Source organism: Schistocerca serialis, chromosome 8, assembly GCF_023864345.2.
Source record: "Schistocerca serialis cubense isolate TAMUIC-IGC-003099 chromosome 8, iqSchSeri2.2, whole genome shotgun sequence".
NCBI lineage: Eukaryota > Metazoa > Arthropoda > Insecta > Orthoptera > Acrididae > Schistocerca > Schistocerca serialis.
Window position 1 is genome coordinate 146,979,500 of NC_064645.1, and position 25,207 is coordinate 147,004,706.

Genomic DNA, 25,207 nt, shown 5'->3' on the forward strand with positions numbered 1-25,207 from the left:
GGTGTACGAATACTTTTGATCGCATAGTGTAAGTGATTTACATTGCAAGATCATAGGTCAACGTAAGTCCGAGGTAAGCCATTGCAAATATGAAACGCTGGTACATTAATAAACTGTTTAACCGCCAGAATGTAGAATGCGAGCATACAAACGTTCATCATTCTGTTGTACAAGTGCCGAATTTCAGAGTGTGCGATGAAGTTCTATGCCTGTCGCGCACTGGGTCGGGCACTACAAGGACGGTCAGTGACGCTTGTGGATGACGCTGGAGTTGTCGTTCGCTGATGTCCCACATGTGCTCTATCGAAAACAGATCTGGTGATCGAGTAGGCCAAGGCAACATGTCGACTCTCTGTAGAGCATGTTGGATTACAACAGCGGTATGTGGTCGAGCTTTATCCTGCTGGGAAACATCCCCTGAATTGCTGTTCATGAATGGTAGGATAACAGTTCGAATCATCAGACTGACTACAAATTTGCAGTCGGGATGTGTGGGATAACCACGAGAGCGCTCCTGCTAACACAGAAATCGCACCCAGACCGTAACTCCAGGTGTAGGTCCAGTATGTCTCGCACGCAGACAGGTTCTTTCCAGGCCGTCAACTGACAACTTTCTAACCAACATATGGCCATCACTGGCACCGATGCAGAACGAGCTTTACTCAGAAAATACAACAGACATCCACTCTGCCCTCTAATGAGCTCTCGCTTGACACCAATGAGTGTAACGCACGATACAATGCGTCTGGCTGGGAACTGTACTTAACGTAATCGATTTGTAACAGCCTGTCGTGTCACTGTGGTGCAACTGCTGCAGATGTAGTATAATGTGTCAAATGTGTCAGTCATAGGCCGAACACGATGGTCTTCCCTCCCGGCAGTGCCACGAGGACGTCCGGAGCCCGCGGTCTTATTGCGACAGCACACTCTCGTGACCGCTGCTAGCAATCACGTACATTGGCTACATTCCTATCAAGTCTTTCTGCAATATCGTAGAAGGAACATTCAGCTTGTCGTAGCTCTGTTACATGATCTCGTTTAAACTCAGTGAGGTGTTGATAATGACATCTTTGTCGCCTTATAGTCATTCTTGACTAACATTAACTCACGACTCAAGCTGATAAAAGCGATCCCTTGCCGCAAGACAAGTAAGTTTCTGGAAAACATGTTGAAAAATCGCTACTTCAGGGTGAACGTAGGTCAATCTACGAGTAAATCCTACTCAATAAACAATGAGCTCCCACAGGGATCAGTGTTGGCTCACCTCCTCTTCAAACTATACACGAGCGACATGCCAGCAACTAAATCGCAAAAATTCTGCTATGCAGATGACATTGCAAAAGCCACTCAGAGCAAGACATTCGAAGAGGGGGAAGCTACTCTGTCAACGGATCTTCAACTTCTTAACCAATATTATACGAAATGGAGGCTCTGCCCAAATCCAAATAAAACTGAGGTAAGCGTATTCCACCTGAACAATTTTGAGGCAAGACGAGAGTTACAAGTAACATTCTGCAATGAGCGATTGACGCACAACAGCCATCCAAAATATCTAGGAATCACTCTGGACCGGTCAATAACCTATAAAAAAACACCTAGAAATAACCAGTCAAAAGATAAAAAATCGAAATAATATATTAAGAACGCTAACTGGAACCTCCTGGAGAGCTCAAGCTAACACCCTACGCACCGCAGCAGAATCTCTTGTTTAATCGGTGGCACAATATGCGCCCAGTCTGGTACAAGAGCACACACACGAAGAAAATAGATGTCCAGCTTAATACCACCATGAGGACTGTCTCAGGAACTCTGCAATCAACTCCGCTAGCCTGGCTTCATGCCCTTTGCAATATAGCTCCTCCTTCCTTCATTAGGCAACAAGCAGCTATCCGAGAATGGAAGAAAATTAATGACCCTTCTGTCTCTGAAGATATACCTATCCTAAAAATATTGAACCCTCTACCAACTACCCGCCTAAAATCCAGGTAACCTATATGGGAAGACGAAGTCCTCAGATTCCCAGAAAGGTGCGGCACAGCAAGGGAATGGAGGCAATATTGGTCGCTGAATAATCACCATCCTCTCATCACTGATTTTGATTCTTCGATACCGGTGGAAGGAATGCAAATGCCCAGAAGAACTTGGTGCAGACTTAACCGTGTGAGGACTAACCACGGCAGGTGTAAGGCCATTCTCCACAAATGGAAACTCACTGGTGACCCACGATGCGACTGTGGTGCAGAAGAACAAGCAATTCCTCACCTGATCTTCGAATGTCCTGCGAGGAGGTTTGAAGGAGAATGGAGGGATATCATGAATGCTACTCCACGTGCTGTTCAGTGGGTGACCTGCTTAGATGTGGACTTGCAGTGGCAATCTCCCTAATCTTTCGCATATGATTGTTTGCAATCAATCATTTAATAAAATATTTGTAATTCGTTGATTATATTAATTAATAGTATGTGTGCAATTTTACTCTGTAGATGCCACGCGCTAAATAAAAATAAATAAAAACGACGTCCAATCTCGAAGCTAACTAATGATCACGACCGTTACAGCATGAATATTAAAGCAAACCTGATTTGCGTCCTCATAGTGGGGCTACAAGAGCCACTCTTATGCGTCTGGTGCGAAATTTGAACAGACACCATGTTTCAGATGTAGAAACACGCCTACCAATTTTCGTTTATGTCGCACAATTCCTTATTGGTTTTGTGACTTTTCTGCCGTATGTATATGTCTGACAGACAGCAAAGTGAAATTTGAAAACGAGCTGAAATCGTTTCTCCTTGACATCTCACTGTGTTGAATAGTTTAATTCCCGTTATTGTCATGTGTAGATGGTGTTGGGTAGGAATTGCTAACTCGTACCTATAATTTTCATAATAATAATAATAATGAAAATAAAAACAATGCAAAAACTTATAAATGAGCAGCATATAGCCGTGTTTACAAGTTAATGTGAAAGTAGAATGACTCGTTCCACACCATAACGATATACAGGGTGGTCTATTGATAGTGACCGGGCCAAATATCTCACGAAATAAGCGTCAAACGAAAAAACTACAAAGAACGAAACTTGTCTAGATTGAAGGGGGAAACCAGATGACGGTATGGTTGGCCCGCTAGATGGCGCTGCCATAGGTCAAACGGATATCAACTGCCTTTTTTAAAATATGAACCACCACTTTTTATTACATATTCGTGTAGTACGTAAAGAAGTATGAATGTTTTAATTGGACCACTTTTTTCGCTTTGTGATAGATGGCGCTGTAATAGTGACAAACATATGGCTCACAATTTTAGACGAACAGTTGGTAACAGGTAGGTTTTTTAAATTAAAATACAGAACGTAGGTACGTTTGAAAATTTTATTTCGGTTGTTCCAATGTGATACATGTACCTTTGTGAATTTATCATTTCTGAGAACGCATGCTGTTACAGCGTGATTATCTGTAAATACCACATTAACGCAATAATTGATCAAAATGATGTCCGTCAACCTCAATGCATTTGGCAATACGTGTAACGACATTCCTCTCAACAGCGAGTAGTTTGCCTTCCGTAATGTTCGGACATGCATTGACTATGCGCTGACGCATGTTGTCAGGCGTTGTCGGTGGATCACGATAGCAAACATCCTTCAACTTTCCCCAAAGAAAGAAATCCGGGAACGTCAGATCCGGTGAACGTGCGGGCCATGGTATGGTGCTTCGACGACTAATCCACCTGTCATGAAATATGCTTCAACCGCACGCGAGCTATGTGCCAGACATCCATCGTGTTGGAAGTACATCGCCATTCTGTCATGCAGTGAAACATCTTGTAGTAGCATCGGTAGAACATTACGTAGGAAATCAGCATACATTGCACCATTTAGATTGCCATCGATAAAATGTGGGCCAGTTATCCATCCTCCCATAATGCCGCACCATACAGTAACCCGCCAAGGTCGCTGGTGTTCCACTTGTCGCAGCCATCGTGGATTTTCCGTTGCTCAATAGTGCATATTATACCGGTTTACGTTACCGCTGTTGGTGAACGACGATTTGTCGCTAAATAGAACGCGTGCAAAAAATCTGTCATCGCCCCGTAATTTATCTTGTGCCCAGTGGCAGAACTGTACACGACGTTCAAAGTCGTCGCCATGCAATTCCTGGTGCATAGAAATATGGTACGGGTGCAATCGATGTCGATGTAGCATTCTCAACACCGACGTTTTTTAGATTCCCGATTCTCGCGCAATTTGTCTGCTACTGATGTGCGGATTAGCCGCGACAGCAGCTAAAACATCTACTTGGGCATCATCATTTGTTGCAAGTCGTGGTTGACGTTTCATATGTGGCTGAACACTTCCTGTTTCCTTAAATAACGTAACTATCCGGCGAACGGTCTGGACACTTGGATGATGTCGTCCAGGGTACCGAGCAGCATACATAGCACACGCCCGTTGGGCATTTTGATCACAATAGCCATACATCAACACGATATCGAACTTCTCCGCAATTGGTAAACGTTCCATTTTAACACGGGTAATGTATCACGATGCAAATACCGTCCCACTGGCGCCATATATATAAATGACCCAGTGGATACTGTCGGAAGTCCCGTGCGGCTTTTCGCGGATGATGCTGTAGTATACAGAGAAGTTGCAGCGTTAGAAAATTTCAGCGAAATGCAGGAAGATCTGCAGCGGATAGGCACTTGGTGCAGGGAGTGGGAACTGACCCTTAACATAGACAAATGTAATGTATTGCGAATACAAAGAAAGAAGGATCCTTTACTGTATGATTATATGATAGAGGAACATACATTGGTAGCAGTTACTTCTGTAAAATACCTGAGAGTATGCGTGCGGAATGATTTGAAGTGGAATGATCATATAAAATTAATTGTTGGTAAGGTGGGTGCCAGGTTGAGATTCATTGGGAGAGTCCTTAGAAAGTGTAGTCCATCAACTAAGGACGTGGCTTACAAAAACACTCGTTCGACCTATACTTGAGTATTGCTCATCAGTGTGGGATCCGTACCAGGTCGGGATGACAGACGAGATAGAGAAGATCCAAAGAAGAGTGGCGCGCTTCGTCACAGGGTTATTTGGTAAGCGTGATAGCGTTAGGGAGATGTTTAGCAAACTCAAGTGTCAGACTCTGCAAGAGAGGCGCTCTGCATCGCGGTGTAGCTTGCTGTCCAGGTTTTGAGAGGGTGCGTTTCTGGATGAGGTATCAAATATATTGCTTCCCCCTGCTTATACCTCCAGAGGAGATCACGAATGTAAAATTAGAGAGATTCGAGCGCGCACGGAGGCTTTCCGGCAGTCGTTCTTCCCGCGAACCATACGCGACTGGAAGAGAAAGGGAGGTAATGACAGTGGCACGTAAAGTGCCCTCCGCCACACACCGTTGGGTGGCTTGCGGAGTATACATGTAGATGTAGATGTTAGTGATACCACGTACTTATACGTTTGTGACTATTACAGCGCCATCGATCACAAAGCGGAAAAAGTGGTCCAACTATAACATTCATATTTTTGTATGTACTACACGAATATGTAATAAAAAAAGGGGGGTTCCTATTTAAAAAAAAACGCAGTTGATATCCGTTTGACCTGTGGCAGAGCCATCTAGCGGGCCAACCATAGCGCCATCTGGTTTCCCCCTTCAAGCTAGACGAGTTTCGTTCCTTGTAGTTTTTTCGTTTGATGCTTATTTCGTGGGATATTTGGCCCTGTCACTATCAATGGACCACCCTGTGTAGTGCAAATGATGCATGGAACATGAAACTGACTAACTAACTTGCCTAGCGGTATAGAGAGCTGCGACCTCGGTGGACGAAATGAGAACGACGCACGCCGCAAGCTGTAGCGGCGCGGCGAGGTATCCGAGTGTCTTGCGGTCGACGTGCGAGCTGAGTGCGGCAAACAGGGGCAGCACACAGAGACCGCCGAGCGTCAGCAGCGACGCCACCCATGATGCCTGGTCCGCCGTCAGCGGCTGGGCGCGGAGGCCGCTCTCTGCAGACATCAGCTGCGGCAGCGCCATCGCCGTCCACGCGAAGTGCGTCCCCACGGCGAATGAGTTCAGGTTCACTGCACATTAGCAAATGACTCCATGATTTGGTGAAATTATTACCATGTTTCCTGTTCTGCCTCTCACAAGGGAACCTCCCCATCGCACCCCCCTCAGATTTAGTTATAAGTTGGCACAGTGGATAGGACTTGAAAAACGGAACACGGATCAATCAAGAAAACAGGAAGAAGTTGTGTGGAACTATGAAAAAAATAAGCAAAATATACAAACTGAGTAGCCCATGCGTAAGATAGGCAACATTAAGGAGAGTGTGTGCTCAGGGGAGCCGTGGTCCCGTGGTTAGCGTGAGCAGCAGCGGAACAAGAGGTCTTTGGTTCAAGTCTTCTCTCGAGTGACATCTTTACTTCATTTATTTTCGCAAAGTTATGATCTGTCCGTTCGTTCATTGACGTCTCTGTTCACTGTAATAAGTTTAGTGTCTGTGTTTTGCGATCGCACCGCGAAACCGTGAGATTAGTAGACGAAAGGACGTGCCTCTCCAATGGGAACCGAAAACGTTTGATCGCAACGTCATAGGTCAACCGATTCCTCCACAGGAAAACACGTCTGAAATATTCTATACGACAATGGTGATGCCATGTGCGTCACATGACAGGAATATGTTGTCGAATGGATAGAAAGATTCTTCTACCTTGCCCGATTTAAGATTTCTTGTGGATGTGATAATCACTCCCAAAAAAGTGATGAAAACATAACGGACGGACAGATAATAATTGTCTGAAAATAAAAAATCTAAATTTTTCGCTCGAGGGCAGACTTGAACCAAGGATCTCTGGTTCCCCAGCTGCTCACCCTAACCACGGGGCCACGGCTGCCCTAAGTTCACACACTCCTTAATGTTGCCTATCTTGCGCATGGACTACTCTGTTTGTATACTTTGCTTATTTTTTCACAGTTCCACACAACTTCTTCCTGTTTTCTTGATAGATCTGTGTTCAATTTTTCAAGACCTATCCACTGTGCAACTTATAACTAAATCTGAGGGGGCTGCGATGGGGAGGTTCCCTTGTCAGCAGACAATAACTGGCAAATCCGTTCTTGATATGACGCACAAGGAAACACCATCAACTCGGCCTCGATCCTAAATAATGAAAAGTGTGAAGTCATCAACATGAGTACCAAAAGGAATCCGCTGAATTTCGGTTACACAATAAATCACACTAATGTAAAGGCTGTAAAGTCAAATAAATACCGGGCGATCAAAAAGTCAGTATAAATTTGAAAACTGAATAAATCACGGAATAGTGTAGATAGAGAGGTACAAATCGACACACATGCCTGGAATGACATGGGGTTTCAATAGATCCAAAAAAAAAAAAATACAAAAGTTCATGTGGTGTGCGTATTGTAAGACCTTTGGTACACACACCATCAGATCATTTGACTTGTTGCTCTAACGAAGTAGACGAGTGTCAGCAATATGTCTCGTGATCTTATCGTGGCTTGTTTATCTTCTGCCGTTAGGTCAGACAATAGAAATGCCACTTGCACGCTTAGAGTAGCAGATTGACGGTGACCAACTTTAAACAGAACTTGATTAATTTTCACACACATTTATTAAAATAATACCAAGCATAAAAATAACTTAACTTGGCTCTGGATGCTATTTACAATTAACAATCTGAAGTTCCTTTGATCTTGGTACGTTAATCTTATTCTCACATCTCTGATACTTGATGAAGTGTCTATTCATTTATCTTCATAGCTATGTACAGGAATATGGTAATCTTATTAGGCGCAGACTGAAACTTGACTATAGACTGGTACAGACAAATGCAGACTACTAATGCAGACTAATGCAGACTGACTAATCGGAGGTTTGTACACTCGTTATAATACCTCGCGCGTTCAGGTACCACTGCGCGAGTGTGATCCGTGAGGAGAAAAGGTTCTACGTTAGCAGCAATCTAGGTGGCTGCGTTACATATTAATATGCGGATCGGCGGAAGCAGAATTTGGTCCGTCTCTAAGGCAGCGCCATCTCGTAGTGCGGAGACGGACGAGCCTGCGCTGTTGTGCATAGTGGGGCGCGCTCTAGTGGGAAAGTTGTGTACGCGGTGACTACGCCGAACTATGTACACAACATTGGCCTCGAAACTAAATTATGAAAAGTGTGAAGTCATCAACAAGAGTACCAAAAGGAATCCACTGAATTTCAGTTACACGATAGATCACACTAAAGTAAAGGCTGTAAGGTCAAATAAATACTGGGTGATCAGAAACTCAGTATAAATTTGAAAACTGAATAAATCACGGAATAATGTAGATAGAGAGGCACAAATTGACACACATGCTTGGAATGACGTGGGATTTTATTAGAACCAAAAAAATACAAAAGTTCAAAAAATGTCCGACAGATGGCGCTTCATCTAATCAGAATGGCAATAATTAGCATAACAAAGTAAGACAAAGCAATGATGATGTTCTGTACAGGAAATGCTCAATATGCCCACCATCATTCCTCAACAATAGCTGTAGTCGAGGAATAATGTTGTGAACAGCACTGTAAAGCATGTCCGGAGTTACGGCGAGGCTTTGTCCGGAGTTATGGCGAGGCATTGGCGTCGGATGTTGTCTTTCAGCATCCCTAGAGATGTCGGTCGATCACGGTACACTTGCGCCTTCAGGTAACCCCAAAGCCAATAATCGCACGGACTGAGGTCTGGGGACCTGGGAGACCAAGCATGACGAAAGTGGCGGTTGAGCACACGATCATCATCAAACGACGCGTGCAAGAGATCTTTCACGCGTCTAGCAATATGGGGTGGAGCGCCATCCTGCATAAACATCGTACGTTCCAGCAGGTGTTTATCAGCCAGGCTGGGGATGATGCGATTCTGTAACATATCGGCTTACCTCTCAGCGTGACGGTAGCTGTTTTGCTGTCCAGCGCCATCTGTCGGACATTTTGTGAACTTTGTTTTTTTTTGGTTCTAATAAAACCCCATGTCATTCCTAGCATGTGTGTCAAATTTTACCTCTCTATCTACTTTATTCCGTGGTTTATTAAGTTTTCAAATTTATACTAACTTTTTGATCACCCTGTACTTGCGGATTACAATTGCGAATAACTTAAGTTGGAACGATCACATAGATAATGTTGTGGATAAAGAAAACCAAAGACTACGATTTATTGGTAGAACACTGAGAAAATACAACAAGTCGACTAGGGCGGACTCCTCTACGTCCTCTTCAAGAGCACTGCTGTGCGTTGTGGAAGCCACATCAGATAGGATCGACAGGGGACATCGAAAAAGTTCAAAGAAGGGCAGCTCGTTTTGTACTACCGCGAAGTAGGGGAGAGGATGTCACTGATATGATACGTGAATTCGGGTGACTATCATTAAACCAAAGGCGTTTTTCGTTGAGCAGGATCTTCTCATGAAATATCAATCACCATCTTTCTCCTCGGAGCGTTGAAAACATTTTGCTGGCGCCCGCTTACGTAGGGAGGAATGATCATCATAATAAAATAAATCAGAGCTTGCACGGAAAGATTTAAGTGTTACTTTTAGCGCGCACTTTTCGACAATGGAACGGAGGCGAAACAGCTTGAAGGTGGTCCGATGAACCCCCTGCCAGGCACTTAATTGTGAATTGCAGAGTAATTATGTAGATGTGGACGTAGATTTAGGTGTAAGGGGAAAAAAAGCACACGTGCAAGATATTAGTCCCAACAATCGATCCCGCGTAAAAATTTGGGACATTATTTTTAAAGTATGCAATTATGAGTGGTTTTTAAACACTCGATGCAAGACACGCCCCCCCCCCCCCCCATTTCCACAAATTCACCAGAAGTGTCTCAGTTTAGCAAGTTGAGTCAATAGAGGATGTTATACGAGGGGTACAGTATGACTGGTCGTACTTTTCAGTCCGTCCTCTTTGCGGAATTAATACAATCTTCGCCGAGAAGGGCTCGAAAATTATGTCTTTCGCAGAAGCGATGTCAGAGCCGTCGGATGCTATGTGAGTGCAATTCTACTTCCTGTTATTCTAAGTGATGAAGGGGTAAGCTATATCATTCGGAATAACGTTCAGAAGAGATCCCTTTATGATGTATTTATTTACTAAACACCATAAACCACTAACATCGACACAATAAGCATTAACTCATCCGCGTCACGGATTGCGCGACCCCTGCCTCCGGCGGTTCGTATCCTCCCTCGGTCAAGGGTGTGGGTGTTGTTCGTGGCGTAAGTTAGCTTAAGTTAGTTTGAGCAGTGTATAAGCCTATGGACCGATGACCTCTGTAGTTTGGTCCCTTAGGAATTCACATACATTAGAACATTAGATTAGGTAAAAACTGACAGTCTTCTGAGAGCATGATCTTACGAGAGAACTAGATCGGAAGACATCCTGTCAGTGAGTGCCTGTACCTCGTGATATTTCGTAGCCATTCGTACATTTTCGTTAGCTTAAACATTAGTCATTTATTTATTAAGCTGATCGATTTCTGGCGCTGTAATATTGCTGTAACGATCTGTAGGCTTCTCCTAATATCTGTATAGGTAAAAGCTACTTTTACTAGCAAATATTTATTAATCAAGATTACTTGCTTCGCACCAGAATAACTTAATTTGCCAACGTACCTCGCTGCTGAAGTAACGGGCGTTCTCATGTCTAGCCACAGCGCCTCGCACAACCGTCCCTGGCTACACCATGTGGTCCACCGGCTCCTTCAGCCGGCGCGGGAACTGAAATCTTACTCTTCTTGACTGTGTCCGTTCTGCAGTGCAGCTTTATTCACTGAAAGCTACTTGATATCTGCAGACGCGACACAAAATTGTACAACTGTAAAATAAGGCCATAAGAAATAAAATACGGCTTGAACAGATCGGTACCATAAAGCGCGATCATCGTTTTTTTTTTTTGCCACTCAGTCCTCTCACCCCACCATACCCGCTCAGTGCCCGAGAACTAAATACTGAACAGTAGATTGAAGACCAGTGTCCTGCTAATAAAGAATAGCGTAACTCCTGCAAATGTACTTCACTTTAAAAGTGTGAGAATTACAGTCCAAAGAAAATAGCGCACAACATCGCTTTTAATAATAGCACTACGCTACTTCTTTAACGACACATTCATTCGTTTCATTCATTTGCACTACACTCGCGAATCGCAACATAAAAATGTTCAAAACAAAGAGATCTCTGGCACCAACTATGTGTTCGGAACCGCTCTCTTTGACACAATGAACAAAGTGAGTTACCACCGTCAAAAGAATATACCACTGGATGATATGGTCCGTCACTGATGTAGTCGCCTCGACACCAAGCGTACTAGAAGATTGGTTGGAATGCTGACGCACACAACTGCCTGTAAGGAAGAGAATGCCTTTGAAGGATATTGTTAAGCTGGCGAAGTTCACGTCCAGAAGTCGTATCGAGTTGGTAAACCTGCGCACAAAATCCCTGAATATGCAAAAGTGAAATATATACATCTGCTGACAGTTTCTTGCTCCATCTGGTGGTACCGTCAATGCAGAAACTGCCTTGTCTTTATCTCTGTCCTCTTAGTGTGTTGTTAATCTCTAGTGGTCGGGAAACGACTCCACTGTTAAAAATACTCTTTTACCATCTCATACAATTTTAGAAAACACCTCCTGTCGCCATTTTCAGAAGGCGAGGCGAGTGCTACAGCACGAAACAAACTTTTGACTTGCTGCCCAAAAATCCTAACTGGCTCTGTTAGAACTAAGAACAAAGGTGACATCTAATGCTCATCTGCAAATAACGTTGGCACTGTTATATAGCTGCGCGTCGTGTCCCCGATGGACTGCAAGACGTGTCGACGTCTTTTGTCCCTTTTTTGGAAAAGATCGACCAGACGTTGTTTCTAAATTAAAATCTCCGTGTTACATATTGTACATATTCTGTCTACCGACAGTGTTTTCGTAATAGCTCTGGCGTTAGCGACAAACTTCTCACAATCAGTAAGTATGGCTACCTCATGTTTTTTACTCGTAGTAACATAAGTTACTTTCCTTCTAGAAAGCGTGCATCCACCCAACCGATGATTCAAACATTTTTAGCCTAACTTCACTGCGGCGTGAACACCACACTGCTGTATATTAACGTGTATCATCAATTTCCTGAATACATTATTAAATTTATCTCGACAATAGAAAGCTTTTGTTAATGCATACCCTGGTTTTCAAGGTCTCTACTCCAGATGTACACATATGTTTTTTAATTACTTAAAGTTCCTTTTGACGGTCCTGAGAGACAGATTCTCCTTCTTTCCATTTTTCCAAAAGGCGACAGCTATCTCTGCTACGGACAGGGACAAATCGCTATCCGATGATATCACATCTTCAAAGCGGGGTTCATCATAACTTACTTCCGCGTTTTCGCACTCCTGTCCCTCTGTAATAGTGTCGCTGATCGATAGCACAGCACAACGTAACTATCAAATGGCCACCACACTGCTGTAGGGCTTACATTGCATTTTGTTCCTTTACTGCGAATAGACCATCTGCAAATACCGTTGGCACTATTATATAGCTGCACATCGTGTTCCCGATGGACTGCAAGACGTGTCGACGCCTTTTGTCCCTTTTTTGGAAAAGATCGACCAGATGTCAGTTCATCATTCTTTGTTCTCTTTTCTTCCAGTATCCAGTCATCTGTTCACTATGTTTCTTCTTTCTGTCCTCAGATCGTCCTACCTCGGAATCATTCCATTTCCAATACTTTTTCCCGAAAGGCTTCTCTGTTGTTTACATCTACTGTTTTTACGTTGTTTCTTGCTCAATCCTTTTTAACTTCGTTGACCCAGCTTGTTGTGGACCTCATCCCCACAAATATTTGAAAATCTTAATAGTTAATTTAAAGTCTTGCATTGGAAATAAATGTCCATTTGAAATATTTTCTATATTTTGGTACATTTCAGCTTTATTTCGCAATGTCCAACCTTCTACTGCTTTATATGAATGCGTGATGTCTGTTCCTTCAGACATGTCCAAAAGAACAGACACCACGCATTCATATAATTGATTTGCCTGAGATGGGCAATGTATCCAGCTTTTTCAGTGCGGGTGCACAAGTAATTTCGACCTCCTGCGGGAATCTCAGAGTAGCGAGAATGGAGGAAATAAACAGGGACTCCGGATAGGTGGCCCTCAGTGGGAATGTGCGTCGGTTGTGAGGCGTGCGGCGGTAGTCCGCATATTTGCGATAACACTGTGTCCCGCTTGGCGCAGTGGTTACCGCAATTGCCTCGTAAACAAGAGATCCTTAGTTCGAATCCCCGTCTAGTACATATTTTCACTCGTCGCCGCTGATTCTGCGTAATGTCCGGATGCAGATAACAGCAGTACTCCCTTCCCTTCTATTTCCTTTCTCCTCCCCTCCAACTTCCCTTTACACTTAATTTCCTCTGTCTTTTGTGTTCCTGATGTTTTCCTTATAATTCGCCCTTCTAGTACTTCTAATTTACCTGAATTATAGTTCAATTCCAGACATTCGTCTGCATAAAAGGCATTCTGGCTTCACTACTGTGTTGTAATGCCTCATTTTTGCATTTTCGGATAGGCATCTTTTTTGTAGAGGTCTTTGGTCACACCATAATGCTCTCCTCATTTTACGCAGCCTTTCCTCTATTGCGAATATTTCCAAAGCATTTATTTGGATTATATCCCCTAGATATTTCAATTTCTTTTTAACCTTCCTATTTGGTCAATATCTGTTTTTAGGAATTTTGGAGTCTTCTTAACGCTTGCTAAAAACTTTGTTTTTCTGCAGAAATTCTTAAGCCAATTCTGCTGGCTATTTCTTCCAGGAGGTTCATTTTTGTTATAGCAGTTGCCACATTTTCGGAAAGTATAGCATAATCATCTGCAAATAGAAGACAGTTGATTTCGATCTTTTTACTTCCTCTTCCTAACCATGTCAGCGAAATATTGAGTTCAATACGTTTTTCGTTCCAAATTCTCACAGTGTTCACACACACACTATTCAAAAGGATTGGGGATAGGCCGTTACTTGTCGTACACCTGTTTTTATTTTGAGAGGTTGTGAAATTTCTCCCGTACATTTTGGTTTACAGACTGTATCTGTGTTTCAGAGATTAGGTTTGCCAGTCTAGACTTTATGCCAGATTCTCGAATTATTTTTCCTGTAGTTTCTCTGTGAATAGAATCAAAAGTATTTTTGAAATCCACAAACATAACTACAATGTCCTTTGAATTAAGTAATGTGTGGCGAATTACTGACTTGAGATTAAATATTTATTCTGAGCATGACCTTCCCTTCCTAAAACCACCTTGATACGGTAAAACGTGAACTAGGCAGCTGAAGATAAACCCGTCGTTTCTAAACCGGTAACGAAACTATTTAAATAAATAAGTAGCACTGTAAAAAGTGACTGGTTATCTTTTATATATTATGTAAGAGTCAATATATTTTGTACACAGTCACTGGTTCAAAATGTCAGTTTTTGACAAAATAGCATTAACCTTGATAGTTACCTAATGGCTTTGTAGTGTTGTTTCTACTATGATTAACAAAATTTTGGAAAATACTTTATACGCTACTGGCAGTAAAGAGATTCCTTGGTAGTTGTTTATATCATGTTTGTTACCTTTTTTGTGGACTGAATGTACCACTTCAAAGCTTCAGCTGTAATAGAATTTTTTCCACTAGCTTTGTTGTTTTTGAGGATATAATTACTTCTTCAATTTCTTCTACAGTTGGTGGTAAATCTCCTGCCTACATTGTATTATTATTATTATTATTATTATTATTATTATTATTAACAGAAGTGATCAAACACAATGCATTGACAGACTCGAAGAGCGCGAAAGGGTAACAGTAAGTGAAAGACATTGAGTTTGGGTTGTAGCCTATCCCTAATGTTATTCGGTCTGTAAGTTTAGAAAGCGGTGAACGGAAACAAGGAGAAATTTAGAAAGGCAATTGAAGTTCATGGAGAAGAAATGAAATCTTTGACATATACCGAAAACATTTTATATCCGTCAGAGAGGGGAAAGGAATTGGAAGCACAGTTGAACGGATTCGTTAGTGTTTTGAAAAGATGAACAAAAAAAAAATTTAAAAAATAATAAAGGAACATAGTCTAATTAAATCAGGTGACTCTGAAGCAATTAGATTACTAAATGAGACGCTGAAAATATTAGATGGGTTTTCTTATTTGGCAGAAAAATAACTTACGGTAATTGTAAATGTCGTGTGACTAGGGCCTCCCGTCGGGTAGACTGTTCGCTGGGTGCAAGTCTTTCGATTTGACGCCACTTCGGCGACTTGCGCGTCGATGGGGATGAAATGATGATGATTAGGACAACACAACACCCAGTCCCTGACTGGAGAAAATCGCCGACCCAGTCGGGAATCGAACCCATGCTTTTCTTTTTTTTTGGCGCTTTGTTCGGTATTGTTCGTTGTATCTGGTGATAGCGGACGTCACATGACATCCGTTTTGGTTCGTTGTTGATCCTTTCACTCAGTTTTTTATTACAGAGACCAGCCAATTCTCTGACCGAACACGCTGAGTTACTGTGCCGGCTGGCCCTTCGGGGTGACATTCTGTCACGCTGACCACTCAGCTACCGGGGGCGGTGTGGTGTGCGTACTGTAAGATCTTCTGTACACACCATCAGATTATTTGACTTATCGCTTTAACGAAGTAGGCGATTGTCAGCAATATGTCTCGTGGTCTTATCGTGGCGTGTTTATCTTCTGCCGTTAGGTCAGACGATAGAAATGCCACTTGCACGCTTAGAGTAGCAGTTTGACGGTGACAAACTTTAAACAGAACTTGATTAATTTTCACACACATTTATTAAAATAATAACAAGCATAAAAATTACTTAACTTGGTTCTAAAACTGACAATCTGAAGTTCCTTTGGTATTTGTACATTAATATTATTCTCACATATACCTCTGATACTTGACAAAAGTGTCTATACATTTATCTTAATGACAATGTACAGGAATATGGTAATCTTATTGGGCGCAGACTGGAACTTGACTATAGACTGGTACAGACAAATCAAATGTAGAACTTGTACAGACTGTTGCAGACAAATGCTGACTGGTACAGACTGGTGCAGACAAATGCAGACTGACTAATCCGAGGTCTGTACACTCGTTATAATACCTCGCGCGTTCATGTATCACTGCGCGAGCGTGGTCCGTGAGGAGAAAAGGTTCTATGTTAGCAGCAATCTCATTGGCTGCGTTACATATTAATACGCGGATCGGCTGAAGCAGAATTTGGTCCGTCTCTATGGCAGCACCATCTCGTAGTGCGGAGACGGACGAGCGCTGCGCCTGCGCTGTTGTGCTTAGCGTGGCGAGCTCTAGTGGGAAAGTTGTGTACGCGCTGACTACGCGGAACTATGTACACAACAGGCGGACAGCTTATGGTGGTGACGTAGAGAGGATATAGAACGCAAACTGACAGTAGTAAAAAAAGCGGTTCTGAAAAAAGAAGAAATTTATTTACACCAAACATGAATTTAAATGTTGGGAAGATTGTTCTGGGAAACAGAGTTTTCAGGAAGTGAATCGTGGACCCTAAAGAGTTTATATAGATGAAATGTTTTCATAGTTGCGAATACCAACAACAATCAGCTGTATAAGGGAATGATGACAATAAAGAATCTGTGCCAAATCGGTACTCTAACCCAGATTTCCCGCTTTGCTCGAGTTGTCACCTCAACTGCTTTGGCTATGCGTGTTCTGTATGTCATCATTTCTGTACATGTACTACATAGTTTTCATACAGGTATGACATTTTAACTGAAAGTCGGTGCCGGGTATCGGCGGATAAATACTATAGTGCCTGAGTTGTTAAGAAACTTGATGCAGTGTTCCTTCATGTACGTTTGCTTGAAGATATTTTTTTGTGTTACCTATAGTATTGTTCAAAGTAAGAGAAAGAAAGAAAATGTAAATACATTAATGGAAGCAAATCTATGCAGTAGGTTTCCAATAAGAAGCATTTATTGGTGTGATATGTCCTGAGAAGTATGGCAGTAATTAAATTGCGAGTCGAGAAATACTGTAGCGACAGATGTCGAAGATTGAAATTTTGAAATTAGATGATAGCAATTACGAAAAAAATGATCAGAGAGTAAAAAGAGCTCACGTAGTCAAACCAGCTGCAGGAACGATTATTGACAAGAGAAGGCCACGACGTTGGGATCACGGATTTACTTCATACTTTGTACATCTTTAGTAGGCCATTAAAACAACATAATGTGCAAGTAGAAAGTTCCAGTACTCTGGCAGTTCCGAGAAAATCGTAAGAGAAGTTTTACGCGTCTATTATGTAACTGATGTATGTGTGTGCAGATACTGCACGTTAGAGTTCATGGTGGTGGAGTGGTTAGCGTTCGAGCGTCGCCAAAGGCACGTGTGTAAGACGACGGTTAGACTCCTGCTCCAACATTCCTTTCTGTATTACCACTGTAAATTCTGTGGTTTTCAGAAAATTTGCACCAACTCTATTCATTCTTATTGCATTAGAAATATCTCACCGCTACACAGGTTAACTTCCAAATAGGGCCTGCCACTGTGTCTGCAGCCCGAAGCTTTGAGGTGGAAAGTAGTTCCGGGTACGTTACCAAATCGTATGTATAAGGGATTTCGTAAATCACGACAGGCATACGTTTTCAGGAAAACTCTATTCGTTTCTTCATTTACTTGTCAATAGTTATAAATATGTTTGTTCTAATAATTAAATTTAATGAAAAATTGTAAGTAGTCAACCAGTTCCGCTTCGAGCACCGAGCGAGAAGGTTCTTGTTTACTTCACTTGCCGCAGCGTCGCTTATGTGCAGTTTTCCTCGTTAGTATTGTTTTGTCTGCCGAGTGAGTCGTAGTGCCTCCTCTCCGCGTTACTGTCTGTGTTCGTGTACTTGCAGCGGCGTCGGCCGCTCCGCTATGACTACCATGGTTTCCACAAGTATTCCACGAAAAGGTACCGTGACCTTTACTTTCGATAAAACAGCGCGACACGTGCAGCCCGAGTCTCTAGAAATCCACGATTGGCTTGTCGATACAATTCATGTGAACTCTAATCAGGTCCACACCGCTTATTTTGATGCCGACGAGTAAGCGTTTTACGTTAATTTTATGGATCCCCTTCACGTTGAAAGATTACTGTCACGACATGGTTCTCCAGTCCCGTTCAAGCATCATCATAATTCCGTTTGTATGGTGTTACTTGCAGATGCTGAAATAGAATATACCAATGTTCGAGTGTTCAACCTCCAGCCGGAAGTTGATGGCATTTTTCTAAAGGACATATTGACTCCTTACGGTAACGTGAAAAACGTCTGTCGTGAACGCTGGTCTACTCAACACAGATTACAGTGTAATAGTGGGAATTCTGATTCCTATGTAATGAAAGTTGATATGTTCGGACTAATTGCTCTGCATAGGTTTTTGTGTTAAAACCGTCAATAGTGCAGCGTCGCAAATTGACAGTTTCCGATCTTGTTCCTTCTACTCCCGACGTCGGTCCTACTTCTGCTTCGGACCATAATGAACAAAAAGTCAATTCTGATAGTCGTATAAACGATTTTTCGCCTTTAACTCCGCAGTAGATTCAAAATCCTACTGCCCCAGGGTAGAACTTTTAACAGTGACAAACAAGCGACGTCGCACTCAAGATGGCGAGGGTGAGGATTTGGCTGTGCCTTCTGACCCAACCTCCTTCGCATCGATTGTGTTCCCTGGTACTCTCGATGCTACGATACCTCCAGTCCGTGGTACGCTGAGTGGTGAAGAAATTATCTGCAGCATCCCTATTGCTCGCGAAGTGGCTCCTTCTGAAATGCCTGTGTGTGGAGAGGGAGCGGAGTCCTCCCTTTCTTCCTTGTGTCCTCCGTTACAGTCTGAGACAATGCAATATCCTCCTGCTCCTTCGTCTTCAGCCGCCGACGGTTTCCCGAATTTGCCACCTACGGCCACTCCCGAGGAGAATAAAATTAACGACCAAGTATTACCAGTTGCATTGTTAGTCCCACTGAATGCTTCCGTCTTAGGGACTGGACCTGCAATACATGTTCCTTGTTCTGAGGGGCAGGAGGCTGTGCCTATAACCCCTCCCACACCTCCGTCTGCAGAGACTGCCATGCCACGTAGTCGACAGAAACAGCGTATACAACCCGTCCGTGCGGTGGCACCTAAGAAATCTAAGAAAAAAGGTTATGATGATTGGGGTTCTGGTCCACCGATATCTGATTCATCTGTCGACTCCGCAATGGACCTTGACGCTCAGCAGTCTACTTAATTCTGCTCGATACCATCCGAACATCCCTATATAGCTGAGATCAATGACCCACGTGTACATGTTCCTTTCCTTAAATGTTAATCGTGTGGAATCAGAATTGCGATTGGTTCTACTGCGTCAGTTCATTTATGATTCGTGAGCCGGCCGCTGTGGCCGAGCGGTTCTATGCGCTTCAGTCCGGAACCGCTCTACTGCTACTGTCGCAAGTTCGAATCCTGCGTCGGTCATGGATGTGTGTGATGTCCATAGGTTAGTTAGGTTTAAGTAGTTCTAAGTCTAGGGGACTGATGACCACAGATGTTAAGTCCCACAGTGCTTAGAGCCATTTGAATTTTATGATTCGTGTGCGGACATAGTATTCGTGCAAGTGTTATTTAGGCATTTCTTCTTCCCTGGTTTTCGTATGATCTTTACTCTATCACCCGAATATTCTACGGGGACCGTCTTATGTTTCGCTAAGGTTTTCCTATTGCTGGTGTGGGAATGTTGGATTCTGGTAGGGGCATAGTTTGTCAACTTTTTAACCTTACCTTGGTTCTTTTATATGCCCTTTCTGGCACTGGTCGCACAGTAGATCGTTCGCGTTTTTACAAACAGGAAATTGTGTGTCTGTTGCGTAAGAGTCCTCCGGGTATTCTGTTGGGTCGTGATTTTAACTGTGTGAGGGGTCGACAGAAACGTCCGATCCCACGCGTCGGCTTTGACCCGTGACGTCAGGGTGTTGTCATGTGTGACGTCATGACGGCGCGGAGTTTGGTTTGAGTGTGGCTGTCTCCAGTTCTGTTTTATCTTATTTTATTTACTTTTCTGATCTGTTCGTTCTATCTCGTGAGATTTTTTTTTTTAATTTAAAAACACTTATTACTTATTTTAATTAGCTGTTTCCTCAAATTTCTGTTTTAGTTTATTATATTTATCTTTCTGATCTGTTCGTTCTATCCCGTGAGATTTTTTTTTTTTAAAAGACAAAAAACACTAATCACCTACTGAAGCATCTTTATCTTCTATGGGTTGCAGGGGATACGACCCCTGGGGAGGTGGGTGGGTATTCGTGCATGGCTGTCTTCACTTACGCGTTGTAGCTACGCAAGGCGTCTAAATTTGTTTATATGTAGTTTGCCCTCCCGCACCCAAAACACCCCATTTCCCGCGCTTGTCCTGTTAGTGTCATTAAGCTTCTTGTAGAAAGTGTGTGTGTTTGTTTTTGTTTCCGCCATATTTGTGACGTCATGAGTCAAAGCAGACGGGCGGGATCGGACGCTTCCGTATTTCCTGTGTGAGTCCTGCAGATCAATCACCAGATTGTAATTCCCCTTGAATTTCTTGAATTGGTCCGCTCTTTACGCCTGAAAGCCGTCTGGATACGTAAATACCCAACGAGAGTTAAATTTACCCACTTTACTGCGATTTCTAGTAGCACGTTAGATAGTATTCTTAATGTCGAATTCATCCCAGCTTCCTTTACGGATCACTGTGCTGCGACTACAGCTCTTAATCTGGAACGGCAACCAGTCAAATTGTTTCGCACTCCGTGTATGTTAAACGTCGCTCACCTAACTGAGCCCTCGCTCGATGACGTGACGCGAGCCGTGTGGGAGCGTACTCTACGGTCCACTGGGAAGTACTCTTCCATGGACACAGCTGGCAAAACCGAGGTTCAGGTGAACTTTGATACTTTTTCCTGCTGCCAAAGCGCGGGACTTTCGGAGAACTTAACGACTATTACTGTTCCATCCTGCGTGAACTTCATGCTGCTTCGGATCACGCCGCACTGCGAATAGCTGATGTTAGACGTGTAAAAGCAAAATTGTTGAGCTTGAAAAGAATACACATGGAAGGTTTGAAAATCCGATCCAAACCTCGTTCATTGGTAACGGAAGAACTGACTGCCTTATATCACTTGCTTCGACATCAGACCCGCGACGGGCTTGTATTCATTCTCTCACGGCACGTGATAGACGTATCGTAATGGCGCAAGCTGATATAGTGCGTATCTTACACCAGTACTATGTAGACATGTACGACGTCGGTGAGTCCAGTGAAACCTTTTACGACCCACTAGTCAACATCTCGGATACGACAATTACACCTGAACATAATGCAACGCTCTTAGCTACCTTTCAGTCTGAGGAAGTTTACAAATCTATTGTGGGATCGCCTTCTCAAAAGTCCCCGGGTCTGGATGGGCTTCCCAAGGTATTTTACGTGAGCTTTCAGCCGTTGTTGAGGGCTACCTTTATGTCCCTTTTGAATGAAATGTTACAGGGTAGAGTAGTTCAAAGTGGGAAAAATTGTTTTAATTCCTAAACGTCCTGGACCGCCTGCCCCTGATAGCTTTCGCCCAATTACTTTGTTAAACTTTGATTATAAAACTGTGGCGAGGGCAGTTAAACGTAGAATGTCGGCTCTGATGTTGACGATTGTTGCAAAACATCAAAGCTGCGTACCTGCTCGTACCATTCATACTCCAATAGACAGTTGTCGTGACGTGGTTACGGTTGCTGCTGTAATGTTCGTACCTTGTGCAATTGCTTTTCTAGACCTTGATAATGCATTTGATCCTGTTAATCACGAATTTTTGCTTCGGATCTTGGAGGCAGTTGGCTTTACTGTTGACACACGCGAGTGCTCTGAAATCTGTTTGCCGGTATTTCGGCTTCGGTGGTTGTTAAAGGCCAACTGACGCCCCAGATAAATATCCGCAGGGGAGTGCCTCAAGGAAGCCCGCTGTGAATGACTTCGTTTGTATTGTCTCTGGAGCCCCTACTTTGGATGCTAGCATCTCAGCTGACAGGCTGGACGCTTTCCGGCTGGACTGTAGCCGTTCACGCATAGGCAGATGGCGTGATGGCTCTACTCCGCAATTCTGCGGAGATACCTCGACTGAAGGCAGTAATCGATGATTTTTGTCGGAGTTCAGGTGCACCATTTAATGAAGGTAAATGCACGATTCTTACCTTGCGAGGCTTTGATGACGCGGTTATTCCATGGGCTACTGCAGTGCATCAGCATATGTCTCTCGGTATCATCATTGATCGTTGTCTATTCCGAATGGCGATGCACAACTGGAAATCTGTTACGGAAGAACATCCGGAAGCCATAGGAGAGCATGAAAGACGTTCTCTTACTCTGCTCCAGAAAGTCCGAATACTGGATACATATGTCTTACGCAAAGCTTATTACCTGGCCCAAGTTTATCCGCTTCCCTCGATGATTGCGAAGAAACCAACAATGGTCGTTTCTTATGGACAAGACGTATATTTCGCTTTCGGTATGAGGTGATCACGAAGCCTCGTTCTTTGGGGCTGTTGGGCCTGACTGACACACGAAGGAAAACGCATCTGTTATATGTGCGTCGTACTGTTTTGACGATGAATCAAAAAACTCGCACATTCACGTATCGTTTATTTCTCTGTGTCCGTCCTGCTAGTCTTGAACCCCCTATTGATGTTGGTCGCATAAATTACAGTTTAAAACTTCTCCGTATTGGGCTTAGCGACGTCTACAGATACGATACGACGTCGCTTTACTTGTGGAGGTCATATGGCAAATTGGTCTTGTATTAAGACACAATTGGCTTTACTCAATCTTCTGACACTGTATACACTATGGACATCATTCCACCGTCGAAAACCCATACTGTTACGTAGTTGCTGGAACATTTCGTTCATTATGTTGTAGAATGCGTGAGGGAAGATCAATTGAACTTCAGGCAGTACATGATCACGGCCTATTGGACTTGCTTGCGAATGCCTCGAGACCTCTTCGTCAACATGATAAATCCTGTTTCCCGTGTGCAAGGTGTTGGTTAATTTCATTTTTATGATGATAGGTGTTTTTCTTTGTTATGTATGTTCCCATCTGATTTGCTTCGGCTTGTTCTTTCCTAGTTTCCCTGTTTGTTTTGTTTTGTGTTCTGACTCAGTATCGCTCCAGTTCTATTGCAAAATGTGTATAGTTGAAGTATATATACACACATGAGCGTGTAAATTCTTGCAATCAAATTGGGATTTTTCTTAGTTTGCTATTTAGAATATAATTTCCTTGTTCTTCTGCTTTTATATTCTATATAAAAACTAAAAAAATATAAAAATAAAACATAGAAAATTAAAAAATTACTAAAATATAAAAAATGTATAAAAACAATTATTGATACATATCATGAGAGCTTGGTGGTGGTTGGTCGGCTATGTTCTCGGTTTGTTTTCCTTTCGCCTTTTATTTATTGTTCTGTTATCGTAATAAATTTTTTCTCCCATTTGCAGCTTCTATTACATAATGATTTGACTATAGTCTACTGAAGTGTCATGATAGTATCAAGTCACTCTGATAGTAAAAAAATGGTGGTCAAGTGATTAGCGTTGGAGCGTCGCAGACGCACGTGTGTAAGGCGACGGTTCGACTCCCGCTCAAACCTTCGTTTTTGTAGTACCACTGTAAATTCTGTGATATTAAAAAAATTTACACCTACTCCATTCGTTCTTCTTACATTAGCAATATCTCACCGCTGCGCAGGCTAACTGCCAAATTTGGCCTGCCTCTGTGTCTGCAACTCGAAGCGTCGAGATGCAAAGTAGCTCCAGGTGTGTTACCATATTGCCGGCCGAAGTGGCCGTTCGGTTAAAGGCGCTGCAGTTTGGAACCGCAAGACCGCTACGGTCGCAGGTTCGAATCCTGCCTCGGGCATGGATGTTTGTGATGTCCTTAGGTTAATTAGGTTCAACTAGTTCTAAGTTCTAGGGGACTAATGACCTCAGCAGATGAGTCCCATAGTGCTCAGAGCCATTTGAACCATTTGCGTTACCATATTGCATGTATAAGAGATTTCGCAAATCACGACATGCATACGTTTTCAGGAAAACTCTATCCGTTTCTTCATTTACTTGTCCACAGTTATAAATATGGTTGTTTTAATAATTAAATTTAATTAAAAATTTTAGGTAGTCAAGTTACATGAAATTCACTGAAACTTAATGCAAATACGTGCGTTCTTTTTAATTACATTGCCTCTCAAATGTGATATAAATTAGATAGTATGACCAGTGATGAAATAAATATAGATTAAAGATTAAGTTTCAGCGGAAGCAGGACCGTCACCTCCAACACGTTCGTCTTACGAAGCTCGAACGCTAATAACTTGACCTCTAACGTCCGGTTCCTATGCACAGATACTTCATTTACATTACGGAGGAGTATACCTTCTCTTGCGATTTTTTCGCACTTGCCAGAGTAGTGCGCCTTAATACTTACAAGTTACGTTGTTTTGATGGCCTACTAAAGGTTTACAAAGTCTGAAGTAAATTTACGATCCCAAAGCCGTGGCTTCCCCTTGTTAGAATAAAAATAGCAACTGTGCCTGTTCTAGAGCTGTTGTGATTACTGATATGAGGCTCTCAACAAAGACGTAATGAAACCACCACGAAAATAAAGAACTTAAAACTTTATACGTCATGCACTTTGCATAGCCAGTACTGATCCACAAGAAGTAAAATTAATGTAGCGCAAGGCTCCTACTGGGACTCGTGATAACGATATGAAGCATGTCTTAACAAAGAAGTGCATTACTGGTGGACAGCTTCAAGATATTACTTTCTCTTAGAACGTACTCAGGGCTGTATTTAATTAACATGGCCAAAAGCAGTGATCCTGTAACTCGCAGTCAAAGGGGAAATTACGAGTCAATGTTTCATCCTATGAAAGCTCTGGTTTTTTCAACATTAGGATACACCTTGCATTATCTGTTGTCCTAACCATTTTCAAGGACTAAAAGTTGAGAAAGAACTGTTTTACCACAAAGTAAAAGTGTATCAAATAATTTGGTCATCGACATTAATTTGGCATACACTAAGTTTAGAAA

At 42.7% G+C, this 25,207-nt stretch overlaps 1 protein-coding gene across 1 annotated transcript in view; it reads right to left on the reverse strand.

The window, feature by feature from the left end:
* The window catches only part of LOC126416881 (facilitated trehalose transporter Tret1-2 homolog), a 148,639-nt gene that overhangs the window by 69,727 nt on the left and 53,705 nt on the right, over positions 1–25,207 (reverse strand). The window contains exon 3 of the mRNA XM_050084765.1: positions 5,800–6,088. Coding sequence (XP_049940722.1) covers positions 5,800–6,088 — 289 coding nt within the window. The remainder of the gene's footprint in view (positions 1–5,799; positions 6,089–25,207) is intronic.